Raw genomic sequence first — 13260 nt, forward strand, 5'->3', positions numbered from 1 at the left:
TTTTAATTTGCATCTCTCTGGTCGTTAGTAATGTTGAACATTTTTTCATATGTCTATTAGCTATCTGTATGTCCTCTTTGGGAAGTATCTATTCAGGTCCTTTGCCCATTTTTTAAGTGGGTTGTTTGTCTTCCTGGTGTTGAGTTGTATAGATTCTTTATGTATTTTGAAGATTAACCCTTATCAGATGTATCATTGGCAAATATACTCTCCCATTCCGTGGGTTCCCTTCTTATTTTGTTGATTGTTTCCTTTGCTATGAAAATGCTTTTTAGTTTGATGTGCTCCCATTTGTTTACATACATAACACATAGACATAAACAACAGGGGGGTGATAGCCAGAGGGAAATAGGGATGGGGGTAGGTGGAGGTGCGCAAAGGGTTAGGGAACGGGACAGAAAGAGACTTTGCTTGGGAGCGTGGTACATAGATGCAGTGTGTAGATGATGTTTTACTGAGTTACACACTTGAAATCTGTATGGTTTTGCAAACCAATGTCATCCCAATGAATTAAATTAATAGTAATAATAAAAGATGATCTGATGTGCTTATCCAGTGCTTCTGGAGGACTGGGGTGCTTGAGCCCTAGAGTAAGTAACTAAGTCAAGCTTCAGGGCCATCAGGCTACCTAGTGGCACCCCCAGCAGCACTGCTGATAGCTGTATCGAGCTTGTCTATGCTTCGGTTGTCTCCTCTGTAAAATGGAGAGTATGGGGCTCTTATAGCATAGGCTTGTTGTAGGGATTAAATAAGTTTCTGGAACATAAGTGCTCACTTAATATTAACCTACTATTATTTCCAGTTCATTTAATCATTTTTATTTTTAATAGGCTTTTGTGATATGCATTTCAATGCTTTGCTTTGTCCTTAAAATTGTTGATCATTTCCTTTTAAAAATCAGCAGGAAGCAACTGAACTCAAAGGCTGTGGGTTTAAGGAGGAAACCTTCTCTCATTATGAGAGTCAGGGATCTTTCTGGGGTTTTTTTTTCCTCAGTTGAAACCACTGTCAATAGTATTTGAAGGAATTGGGGATTCAGCTCAGTTTATCCATTCTACATGATACTGAATTCTTTATAGAACTTCCTAACTGGTCAGTTTTAGATGATACCATTCTATGACCTTTTTGCTTTCTCTTTCCAACTGACAGCCTTATAACTTTATTTTAGGACAATTTTATCATGAATATTTTTATATTCTAAATGTATCCTATTTAACCTTTAGAAAGAAGCTTATATTTCAGAAAACATTTCAGTATTTGAGTTTTCTTGTGGAATCAGAGTTAAAATGGCTTTAAGCCATTTCATTTTCTCTTTAATTTTTCTTCTAAAAGCATATACTATATCCTTCCTTCTTTCAATTACTTGTATGGTTTTGGATTTTGTAGGTAGAAATGTGGGTAAGTGTATGAGGTAGGAGAGTCCAAAGCACCTCTTTTGTCTTGGGCATCTGGGTCTTAGTGACACATTAAGTACATAGATACGTGGTCAGGGAAGGTTGATTGCATTTGGGTGCTATTATGTAAACACCTAAATGAGTCATTTTGTATAGGAACTCTGTGAATAAGAATTAAGCAAAAATGGGAGATTAAATACATATATATCTTGGTATATGTAGGTATGTATTAATAGATATAAAATCTCAGTGCATAATTTTGCTTTTAAATGGAGTTCTAATTTTACCAGCTAAGCCTAAATAAAGCTTCCTTGTGAATAGGGTAGGAGGATTCCAATTACTCATTGCCAGTCATTGCTAATGCAACGACTGGGTTCAAAGCATGTGTCTCATTTGGGAAAGTTAGGCCAGGTTACTCTTAAACTTGTGGCTGTTAATAGAGAAATGCAGTCCCCGTCAGAACTACCGATGGAATAAGGAGGTAAGGGAATCTTTGCTAGCCTGCAGGTCAGCTGCTGTCCCCTCCGTGTTGCCTCCCTCCTCTGAATGCCCAGAGTAGTTGGTGTCACCTCTGTGTGGAGACTTTTCTCATCCGTCTCCCCTGAGGTGCCTACCATAGTGCTGTATGCGTGGCGAATACTCAGTATTATTTATTTATTTAATTGAATTTTTTGGGTGACATTTGTTCATAAAATTACCCGGGTTTCCGGTGTACAATTCTCTAATACATCATCTGTATATTGTATTGTGTGTTTGCCACCCTGTCAAGTTTCCTTCCATCACCATTTATCCCTGCTTTACCCTCTTCTACCTCCTCCCACCTCCCCTTTCCCTCTGGCAATCACCATGCTGTAGTCTGTGTCTATGAGGTTTTGTTTTGTTTTTCCTTCACTTACTCCCTTCACTTGTTTTTCTCAACCCTCTGATCCCTCTCCCCTTGACATCTGTCAGTCTGTTCTCTATCTATGAGTCTGTTTCTATTGTGTTTATTAGTTTATTCAGCTCATTAGGTTCCACATACAAGTAAAATCATATTGTACTTGTCTTTCTCTGACTGGCTTATTTCACTTAGCATAATACTCTCTAGGTCCATCCATGCTGTTGCAAAGGGTAAAATTACCTTCTTTCTTATGGCTGAGTAATATTCCATTGGGTCAATGTACCACAGCTTAAATGAATGAAATAAAAGCTCAGCTTGGAACTAGTTGATTAAGAATGGCTTTTAAAAATCACTTATCAAGCCCTCGTTTTACACCAGGCTTTAAAATATGTTTTCTCTTGAAATTCTCATGTAGACTCAAGATGGATATTGTTGTCCTCTCCTATAGGTGAAGAATCTGCGATTCAGAGACATTAAGTAGCTCACTTGGTATACACTGTTAGTAAGAGGTAGATGGTACCTGGAATCAAACTCAGTTTGTCTGGTTGTAGCAACCATTTGCTTGATGTTATCCACATTAGTTCACAATGAACATTGTTTTTCTTTTAATATACTCTCTCCTGCTCCTCACACTTACTTCTCATTTAAAGGTTTTTTAACTTCTAATTTCTGCCAGGGGCTTAAACAAATTGTTAGATCAACTGGCCTTTCATGATTTCATGCGGTGCCAAGTGAGGCTCTCCAGATTCAGGTACTCAGTCCACCACCTTCTCGTCCTATAGCATTGTGTAGGTCTCTTTACATCTTAGGGCCTCAGTCTTATAATCTGTAAAATGGGGGTGACAGTAATACCCAAGTGATATAATGTATATAAAATACTATTAAAAGGTCCTAACACATGGTGAATGCTGTATGAAGATTACTTACTGTTTCAGCTAGAATTGTTCAGATAAGATAATACACAGAATCCTTTAATCTTGGAATAGTAAGAAAGGAGCAAATATTTTTTTAATGGTTTAAAAGATTCAACAGTAAAGGCTCACCATTTTAAAAAATAAATATTGTTAAAATAGCTCACTTTTTTGATGCGCTTCTTGCCTGAATGCAGCTAACTTGATCTAGGCTAGGCCAGACATCATCGCTCTGTCCACTGAGAAATGTGAATCCTTTTGGGGGTGAACACACACACATCCAGACAGCAAACACCAAAAGGAAATGAGCAGTTTAGGTCCCTGGCTGAACTACCTCCTGAGAACCCACCACCATCTCTGTGATTGAGCAGAGCCGAATTAATCTGTAATTGAGACACTGGTAGAACAGGCTCATTCCAGCAGGTGCCTGGTTTAAATTTTTGGTTTAAAATTTCTGTAAAATAGAAATGAGGTTCAAAGTGATTTTGCTTGCTAAAAAGTAGTTGCTCTCCTCTCACCCTTACCCTAAGTAAATATATGTTTCTTCCTAAGCACCTAGCCTCATCACAAATCCGCTTTCAGAAAAAATGAACAGAAAATAGTGAATGTGAAGGGGGAAGGACTTAGAGTGTAGAGAATTTTACCTCAGTGTCAAGGTTGTGGGACTGGGAGAAATGTGCTTTTCTTTCATCTGGGTCTGATAATGTCGCTAGGAGTGCTGTTTCTCAAGTCGGTGTGGGAGAAAGAGACTTCGGAGTGAGGTAAGGGTTCAAGTCCCAGCCCTGCCACTAGTCAAGTCAGGGACCTCTGACCCTCGGTTTCCTCATCTGTAAAATGACCATAACCAGCTCTACTTCACAGACTTGTGGTGACAACACAACATCTACTTCCTGTTGTGTACACCCTCTTTCCCCTTTTAGAGGAACAGTTTTTAATTTCATTTGGATCTGAAATTACGTAATTGTACTAAAAATACTATCCCTAGGCTTTCAACTCTATAAGGCAGAGATCATATCTTGTTTCCTACTGTATCATTGTTACCTGGTCCCATATATGGTACAAGAAGGCTCTTCTTTTTATTCCTGCTACATGTGACAGCCTTGCCAGAGGGCAACACTAATTAATTACCCCCACTGTTTATATATAATCAAACTAGGCTTGCAGTAGGGGAGAAATAGGTAGGGAAATAAGTGAAATAATGGATATTCTTAACCTACCATCAGAGTGTAGCTATTTGCAAGACTCAAACGTATATTGATCAAAACCACCATGAGGTACCACCTCACACCGGTCAGAATGGCCATCATAAACAGATCCACAAACAATAGGTGCTGGTGAGGCTGTGGAGAAAAGGGAACCCTAGTCCACTGTTGGTGGGAATGCAGACTGGTGCAGCCATTGTGGAAAGCAGTGTGGAATTTCCTCAAAAAGCTGAAAATGGAACTGCCTTATGATCCAGTGATTCCCCTGCTGGGACTATACCCTAAGAACACCAAAACACCAATACAAAAGTACCTATGCACCCCAATGTTCATAGCAGCACAATTTACAATAGCCAAGTGTTGGAAGCAACCTAAATGCCCATCAGTAGATGATTGGATCAAAAAGTAATGGTACATATACACAATGGAATACTACGCAGCAGAAAGAAAAAAAGAACTACTAAACTTCGCGACAGCATGGATGGAACTGGAGAGCATTATGCTAAGTGAAATAAGCCAGGGGGCGAAAGACAAATACCGTATGATCTCACCTATAAGTGGAACCTAACCAACAATACAAAGATGCAAGGAAAATAAGACCAGCAACACTGAAAGGAAAAGAAATCAACAGAGACAAGAGGGAAGGGGGGGGGGCAGGGAAAAGGAAGGGAAGGGGAAAGTCAAGGAACATATAGCAAGGACTCATGGACAAAACCAAAGGGGAAGCTGAGGGAGGGAAGGAAGGAGGGGGCAAGGGAAAATGGTGGGGGGGGGGCAGAGACAAATGTATTTGAAAAAATAAAATTAAATTAAAAAATGTATATTGAATATAATTTTCAAATGCATGTTAACCAGCTGAAGGCTCTAGAAAATTATTTTTTACAAACCTCTAAGTGTACATTTGCAGGCACTTTGACTCTGCTTTTTAGTCTTTTAATAGATTGATGCTTTAGAAAGTGAGGTGGGGGTGGATGGGGCAGGGGAAAGTGGTGGCGGGAAGATGGAGACAAAAGTATTTGAACAATAAAAAAGAATAAAAAAAGAAAGTGCGAAAGTAAGATTTCTTTTTTTCAAAGCATCTCATAAAGGAATTTTCAAAAGCAAATGCTTTGAAAGTGGGAAGTGTATTGCCAGCTGATGGCTGCAAGGTTAAGCGCTGTTCCATTTTCCTCCACGTTGGGTAACCAGAGTTCCTTCTGGAGGTTGAATCCTGGCTTGGCTCCAATGGAGAGTTTACAGACTCTCAGAATGTGTATTAAATATGAGTAAGGCAAGGGCCCCACCCAGAGGGAAACAGTTTAAGGAGATGGCCTGCCAAGATGGGGCCTGTGGACAGGGTCACCCTCAGTGTGCCCCTGAAGAGCTTGACAGGGAGGCAGATAATGGAAATGGAAGAAGGGGTAGAAAGGGCCAATAAGGAAACCAGTGGAGAAGAATGTCTGGGGAGAGACTGAACAGATAGGAAATATTAGCAGGACTTTGGGCAGTGAAGGCATTAAAATGTGGCCTTTCAACAGTTTGTATTCAGCCTATAGCAGTGAGTTGAATGTGCATAGAACGTGCTTTTTATGTAGTGCAATGGCAGTATTGGATTGCATCATGAAGCAAGTCTAATTTTTATAACCTTTGACTCTCTTGGTAACCCAGAATATTAGAGAAAAAAACACAGTAGGTCAAATACTGGGAATGGAAACAAGATTGGGTACAGTCAGGATTCTGATACAGGCGGAATACATTTCAGGAGAAAACCCCAAGGGTTCCAACTCTTTATTTATTGTGAAACTTTTATAAAATGATTAAAATTACTTGAATTAAGTAGGTCAGTGCTTAGATATGCTTTATTTCTGCTGAAACTTTTTTTGTTGCAATGATATTTATCTTTTTTTATTCCCAATACTGTGCAGCAGTGTGCTTTAAACAGAGTGGACACCTAATACTTATTTGTTAAAAGAATGAGTGAGTGATCAATATTTGTTGTACTAGGATTTTATCTGTAATACAAAATAAACTTTGGTGCTTTTCCCTATTTTCCTATCTTATATCAACCTCGTTTTCCTCCATTCATACCTCCAAGACTCTAGCAGAGCTTCTGAAAATGAGCATCAAATATTTGCTTTAGATGTCCACATGTGGATTCTCTTGCACACCACACGGCTTGTATTGAGTGGCACTTGCTTGGTCTTTCTAAGAAGAGAGCCTCGTGATGTGGTGATCACTACACAGCTTTGGTGACTGTGCACACGTACAGGGTCTGGAAGAGGTAGAGAAATACCGGGTGACAAAGGTGTCAAGAATCCGATGGATTCCAGTTTCATTTGCTTTCATGATTTCTGTTTATACTCATGTGGCTACACACGTATGCGGGAGAGGAGATGGACAGCTAAGATCTCCTTAAGAGGAAGAGTGCTTAGCTTTTCATTACAAGTTACGAATAATGATTGTCAGGTTTTATTGTGATTAATGAAACTCTGGAACTGGCAAGAAAAGAGTTGAGAAAATGTGCAAAAAATGAAAATTGGTAAGGATGGAATATAATTCACAGGAAACCCAGAGCGATGCCTTGAAAGGACCTCTGTTTCCTACATATCAGACAGCCTTGGTGTTTCCTTTCTATGTAGAGAGATCGTCCAGAAACTTCTGTGGCTCCCATGGTTTTTGCCTAATTTGCATCTCACAGATTTCAGCTTACTGTGTAATCATGATTCTGTTAGGAAATCTGATACACATTGTTTAATACTCTTTGGCTAAGATTAATTTTTTTATTATGAGGTGCCCATGCAATCACACACACACATTGTTTTGTTTGCTTGTTTTTTTGGAGAACGAGAAGATGTGAATAGTTATATTTCAAATAACTTCTTTTACTATTTGTCTTTTTGGATTTAACCAATTGTTTCCAAAATAATTTACTTGACTTAATTTCCCCCCAAACCAATTTATACTTACAGGTAAAACAGCTCAAGTCCAAGTTCAATAGTATATACTATTTCATACTATAAGTACTGCAAAATCCTATATTCACCTCACAATTATCAGTCATCTAGACTGTGATATTCTGATGAGGTTCTGCAGATATTTCTATAAGTTCATTTGATCAGCAAAGGCTATCTTAGTTTTTCACAGAATATAATTATAAGAGTATCAAGAATTAGGACTCCAGTGGTAATGGAAAAAAATACAATAAAATAAATTAAAAAATGGGGAAACAAAAGGCAATTGATAGTAATAAAGTATAGCTTTTTAATTAAAAATTTAAAAAAAGAATTAGAGATTCCATTTATAACAGACTACCTATATGAGAACGGGCAGAACTAATTACTTGGCATGGATTCCTAGCATTTAGAACAAGTTGCATTATGGGAAATTTAAAGATTTTTCTAAAAGTGTGATTGTCCTATGACACTTGGCACAGTAGGGATGTTTTCAAAATGAAAAACTTGGGATAGCACCTAGGAACATGGGAAACATATGACACACCGCCACGGAGGACGACAGACTTAATAGGCTGACAACACACCAGAGCACGGCAGGACCGCCTGATCCCACCCACGGGCCCCACGTCCACGTTTCTGCTGTATCCCCCTTTGACAGACAGAAACGTGTTTCTGAGTGTTATTTGTCTGCCTTTATCTTTACTACTCTAATCAATACCACTTGCTTTCTTTCTAATAATTATTTTGAGGCCAATCAATTGCTTGAATTAAAGGTTTATGAATCTTCAACTATTATATAGGAGAAAATTTAACAAAATATAGCTTCTGAGGAGCATGATAAAGAAAATAAACCTTCACCTATTATCACTTAAGCCTTGGGATATCCTGTTAAGCATTAAAAATATTATTCAAAATTAATCAAAAAAGCATATCTGAAGAATAGATTGGTTTAATAGGTAAATAAGCACCCTAAGCCATCTCTGTACGAATGCCGAATCCTGTCTTTACTCCTTTTGACCTCCAGGTGGAGCTGTTTACCTAGACATGGGCGGCAGGCACCAAGACCCATTTCCTTGCCTTAGGTTCATAGCTGGGCTTTCATTTTTTATTTTTTTTTTCAAAATAATTTCCGTTTCCACAGATGTGTTCTTTTAAATGGTCAATAAATTTTTATAACCACTATTTGAAAAATTGCAAGATTATTTTGATTTGTGCTTCCTACTCAGGAATATTTCTTTATGTCTGGGACACACCCAGAGTCATGTTTACTTTTGTTCGTTGGTTCCACCGTTTCTACTCTTCCTTGTGCCTTAGAACCCAGGCTCAGCCACAAACATTTGGGCTGTCGTTTGAATTCATCCAAGTCCCTTAAAACGTTTCCGTGGCTTAAAAATAGATTTCTAGTTCAGTTAAGTAAAGAATACTGTCTTTAAAGAAATGTTTTTATCCCCCAAAGCCAGTGAGTGTTCCTAGCAGACCTGACCTGTTTTTTGGTGAGGGGAGCTTGTCAGACACCAGAAATGTTTTGATCATTTTAGGTCACTTTTACAATGACACCTTGGAGTCCAATCCAAATTTCTCAGAAAAGTGTTCCTAGGGAAAAAAAAAAAACAAACCAAAAAACAAAAAAAAAACTGAGAGGAAGTCACGGACAATTTCTTTCCACTTAGACTTTTAGTGCCAGGAATACTGGAAAATTCATTCTACAATGTGAACCTAGGATGGGAGCACAGTGGTATCGATTTTAACATCGGTGAGATTTGGAATATTTAAGATTGGTTTTTAAAAAATAACCAACTAACATGCTTTTCTCTCCTTTTCTTTTTTGTCACAAGGGGTTTGTAAATAAGCTGGATGAATTCATTCAATGGTTAAATGAAGCCATGGAAACCACTGAGAATTGGACACCCCCGAAAGCAGAGACGGATGGCCTTAAACTGTACCTGGAGACACACTTGGTAGGCAAGACTGGGTTGCTTTCATTGGTAGTAATGAAAGGATTTTAATGCACTGCTTGTTTGTTTATGGCGAATATCAATTTTATTTATCAGAAGTCATTATATGCTAATGAAACCAAGTTTTAATGGGGTAAACTGCAGTAGCTGAAAATTTATAGGCATTTCAAGTAAAACTATGCAATCTAACTCCTCCATATTTCAACCTATTTTTCAAAACTTTTTTCCAGAAACTTAAGTAATTATTTTTAAAAATATCTTAGAAAATTTTATTAGACCCTTACTCTCTAAAGCAGTGATTGAAGGTTTTTCTTGTCTTAAAAAAATATAAATGAAAGGAATAATTCTGATGACCATTCTAAGCTTTCTAGAATTCTTGTAAAATTAATGAACCTCTCATTATCAAGAGGGTCTACTTTATCAGTTCTACACTGGGTTATTTTAATAAAATATTTAAAGCGATGATCTCCATCATTTTTGCTGCTATGTGGGTTTTCAGCATATAATTAATACAACTGTCATTACACTCGTCCCTGTGCAGAGGGACAACCGTGGAGGGGAAGTGGAAAACACTTGGATGAATATGCTTCTGAATATGTTAGAAGCAAGAATTATAGACTGGGGGACATTTGATGAACCTCATGAGGTTTTTACTGAATGCTTCAAATGGCCGATATCAATTATGAAGGGGTGGAAACCAAGTAGTGGAGTGTGATAAAGCATGAAGAAAAAGCACATTGTCATAGGAAATGAAAATTCAAGCTTTAAGGATCTCATCTTTATTCCTTTCACCGATAGCATAAAATTGACAAAGGTAATGAACACGAATCCTTGGGTACCCAACTGTGGGGTTGATTTTCTGCCCCTTTTACACACTCAGAATACGGATTGAATAAGCATTCACAGGTTTTCAGAACTGCTCCGCTGTGTTAAGTGAGAGAGAGAGGAGAGAGAAGGAGGAGAGAGGGGGTGAGGAAAGTGGGGGAGAGAGAGAAAGAAAGAAATTTTTTGGTGTTTGTGTTTTGCAGTGTTTTATGTCATTGCAAGAAAAACAGTCTCAAAATCCTGCTGCTGCATGCAGTCTTGTGGATGGTAAAGAATGACAAACCTGTGTGGTAGAAGCTGAGTGTATTGCTTCCCTTTTTAGAGACCTTGGTTGATGGTGTGTAAAAATGCCAGTAACCTTAAACACCTCTCTTGTACATGGGTTTTTAAATACTGCCCTTAGTACTCAATTCCCTGTTGAGTAGAGCATTGATTTTTTTAAAGAGGGCATTTCATAATAGCAAGATAAAGATATTCAGTGCTTTATAATGTAAATTGTATTAATTAGAATGTCAACTTTTCACTGGCATTGTTCTGACAGAAATTCTAATCTGTGTTTAAACAGGAGTATATGAACTTTATTTCACATTAAGTGTGCTGTCTTAATCTCTCTTGATTTAATATTTTATGGAAAACACACATTATTTTTTGAGGTCCCCGAGGGCATGAGGACATGAAGAGTGCTTCAACTCTTTTTATTGAAAGCCAGGCTAAGAGAGTATGAACTGAGGTCTCTTGTCTTTTTGGGAGCTGAGTGACATGTCCGCTTTATAACCAGTGTCCTGTTCTCAAATCAGTGCTACAAATCTAGGTTCCTTACATAGCATCCTTGTAATGTCCTCTGCCTCATTCTAGTCCAGCACTATCCTCTAGAACTTTCTGCGATGATGGAATATTTTATATTGCTTTGTCCAATATGGGAGCCACTAACCACGTGTATCTATCTGCTGAGCGCTTGAAACGGAGGTAGAGCAACTGAGGAAATGAATTTTTAATTCTCATTAACTTACATGTAAATTTAAATTTCCAAATGTGGCTTGTGACTATTGTGTTCTAGCCTTATAAATAGCACAGCTCTCTACAGCTGACCACAGTGTGCTGCAGTTAGCCTTACTTGCCTCATAATGACATTGTCATCCGAAGTGTGGAAACCATTATCCCCTTTACTATGGGTCTCTTCTTTAGATCCACAGCAGAGTCCTTCTTAAAATGTTTCTCTTAAAGAACAACCTTGCTTCTGCCTAAAGACCTACACTTTCTTGAACCAGTTTTCTCCATGCTCCTGTCTGATCATATTGGTTTAAATAGAGATAAGATAGCAATGTCTTTATCTCTGCTTTGCAAATAGTGAGGGGTGATGGTATTCAGATCTATTCACTGGATGTTGGGTCACAATCTCAAATTTCACTTCTGAAATTATGAGTAATAATGTCTAACAGTTACTGAAGACCTAGTATGTGTGGATCCCACTGAGTGATACTTAAGGGTAATTCCTGAGTCACTGTTATACTGCATGCTGTGTCTGTTACTCTAGATATAGCCTTATTTTTTTAAACATCTTTAAACTCCAAATTACTTTGTCTCTCTGGGGATAATGTCTACACTGTCTTCTGATCAATATTGTTGTTTATATTTTTTATTGTATTTCCTTACTGTGGTGCTGGGTTAACATTAAATTATTCTTCTCAAAAGAAGGCCCCCCCCAAAAAAATACCTACCTTACCATAAAGGAAGTCTGCATACAACTAAGCCTACAAATTTATATTCCTTACTTCACCCTGAATAAGTCATTACTGCTTGTTAATGAGTGGGCAAATTGTATTTGCAAGATTTTTCAGCATGCAGACAGAGGTAGCTATATGAGTTTCTTTAAACATCTCTACAGATTCTGTAATTTAACAACAAATCAAAAGATGTGCAAACCCCTGAGTTTAGTATCTATTCTGGTTTAATAATGTGTTAGAATACTTGGCGCCCTGCAATGTTTATCGTAAAGAAAGACAAATAAATACAAAAACAATAACAAAGTTGTACATTTATATTTTGATACTTAATTCAATTATTTTCCATGACAGTAACCAAGGGGTTTTACCAACACAAATCAATTAAAGCTTCACAATACCTTTATGAGAGATGTGAAGGAGCTTTATTTTAACTGTAAGAAGTACTGTGAAATTGCAATGATACATCAATGATTTTCCATGATAATTAATCATCTGCTTGCAACCTGGCTGCTCCTTTCAAAAATGCAATTCCTATCTTCCTAGAAAATGACATTTTTAGGAAAATGCCATTCTAGAAAGGTATTTTGTGAGTATGGAAGATATTGAACATCCCTTTTTTTTGAAAATCACTTTTTGAAACAGCATTGTATACGTATGTCCTTACATGGACTCCCTTCTTTCTCACCTCTATCCACTTTTTAAAAATAGCTGTACTGAGGTATAACTGACACAAAATAAATTGTATCTATATAAAGTATATCATTTTACAACTTTCCACACATTGACCAATGTATATACTCATGAAACCATTACCACAATCAAGATAGTGAACAAATCCACTACCTTCCAAAGCTTCCTCACAACCCTTGTAATTTTTCCTTCCATTCCTGCAGGTTTTTCTCCTTCCCTAAGCAGTCAGATCTGCTTTCTGTTACTGTTATTGAATAAACTACTTTGTACTTTCTGAGATTCTACATAGATGGTATCAAACAATATGTACTCTCTCTTTTTGGGGTAATATCTGGTTTCTTTCACTCACCACACTTATTTTGATATTGTATGTTTTAATTGTTCATTTATTTTTATTGCTGAATAATATTCCATTGCATAGATAGAGCAAACTATGTTTATCCACTTGCCTGTTGATGGACATTTAAGTTGTTTCCCCCACCACCATTTTTATTGGCTAGAGGCAAAATTCGGCAAAAACTGCTTTTGAGTAGAAGCATCATAAGTAGTTCTTGGCAGACTATTTAGATATTTTTTTCCTTTGAAAGAATTTATAGTCTTCAGAGTTAGAGTGCCTAAAAGCAAAGCAGCAGAGCAGGACAGCAACTTCTCCTTTGCTCTTAAAAAGATAACTCTGATCTCCCAAGTAGTTTTTACGCACGCCTCACTCACCAAATGGACACCACATCCTATGCAAACAGTTGTGG

At 37.6% G+C, this 13260-nt stretch overlaps 1 protein-coding gene across 2 annotated transcripts in view; it reads left to right on the forward strand.

Annotated features, from left to right (window-relative positions):
* The window catches only part of AKAP6 (A-kinase anchoring protein 6), a 464313-nt gene that overhangs the window by 218618 nt on the left and 232435 nt on the right, over positions 1-13260 (forward strand). For both annotated transcript variants that reach the window (XM_054577924.1, XM_054577925.1), the window contains one exon: positions 9156-9278. In XM_054577924.1, the coding sequence (XP_054433899.1) occupies positions 9156-9278 (123 nt within the window). The remainder of the gene's footprint in view (positions 1-9155; positions 9279-13260) is intronic.

This window comes from Pteronotus mesoamericanus, unplaced genomic scaffold, assembly GCF_021234165.1.
Source record: "Pteronotus mesoamericanus isolate MK-2021 breed Mesoamerican mustached bat unplaced genomic scaffold, CSHL_Meso_final contig_46, whole genome shotgun sequence".
Classification (NCBI taxonomy): Eukaryota; Metazoa; Chordata; class Mammalia; order Chiroptera; family Mormoopidae; genus Pteronotus; species Pteronotus mesoamericanus.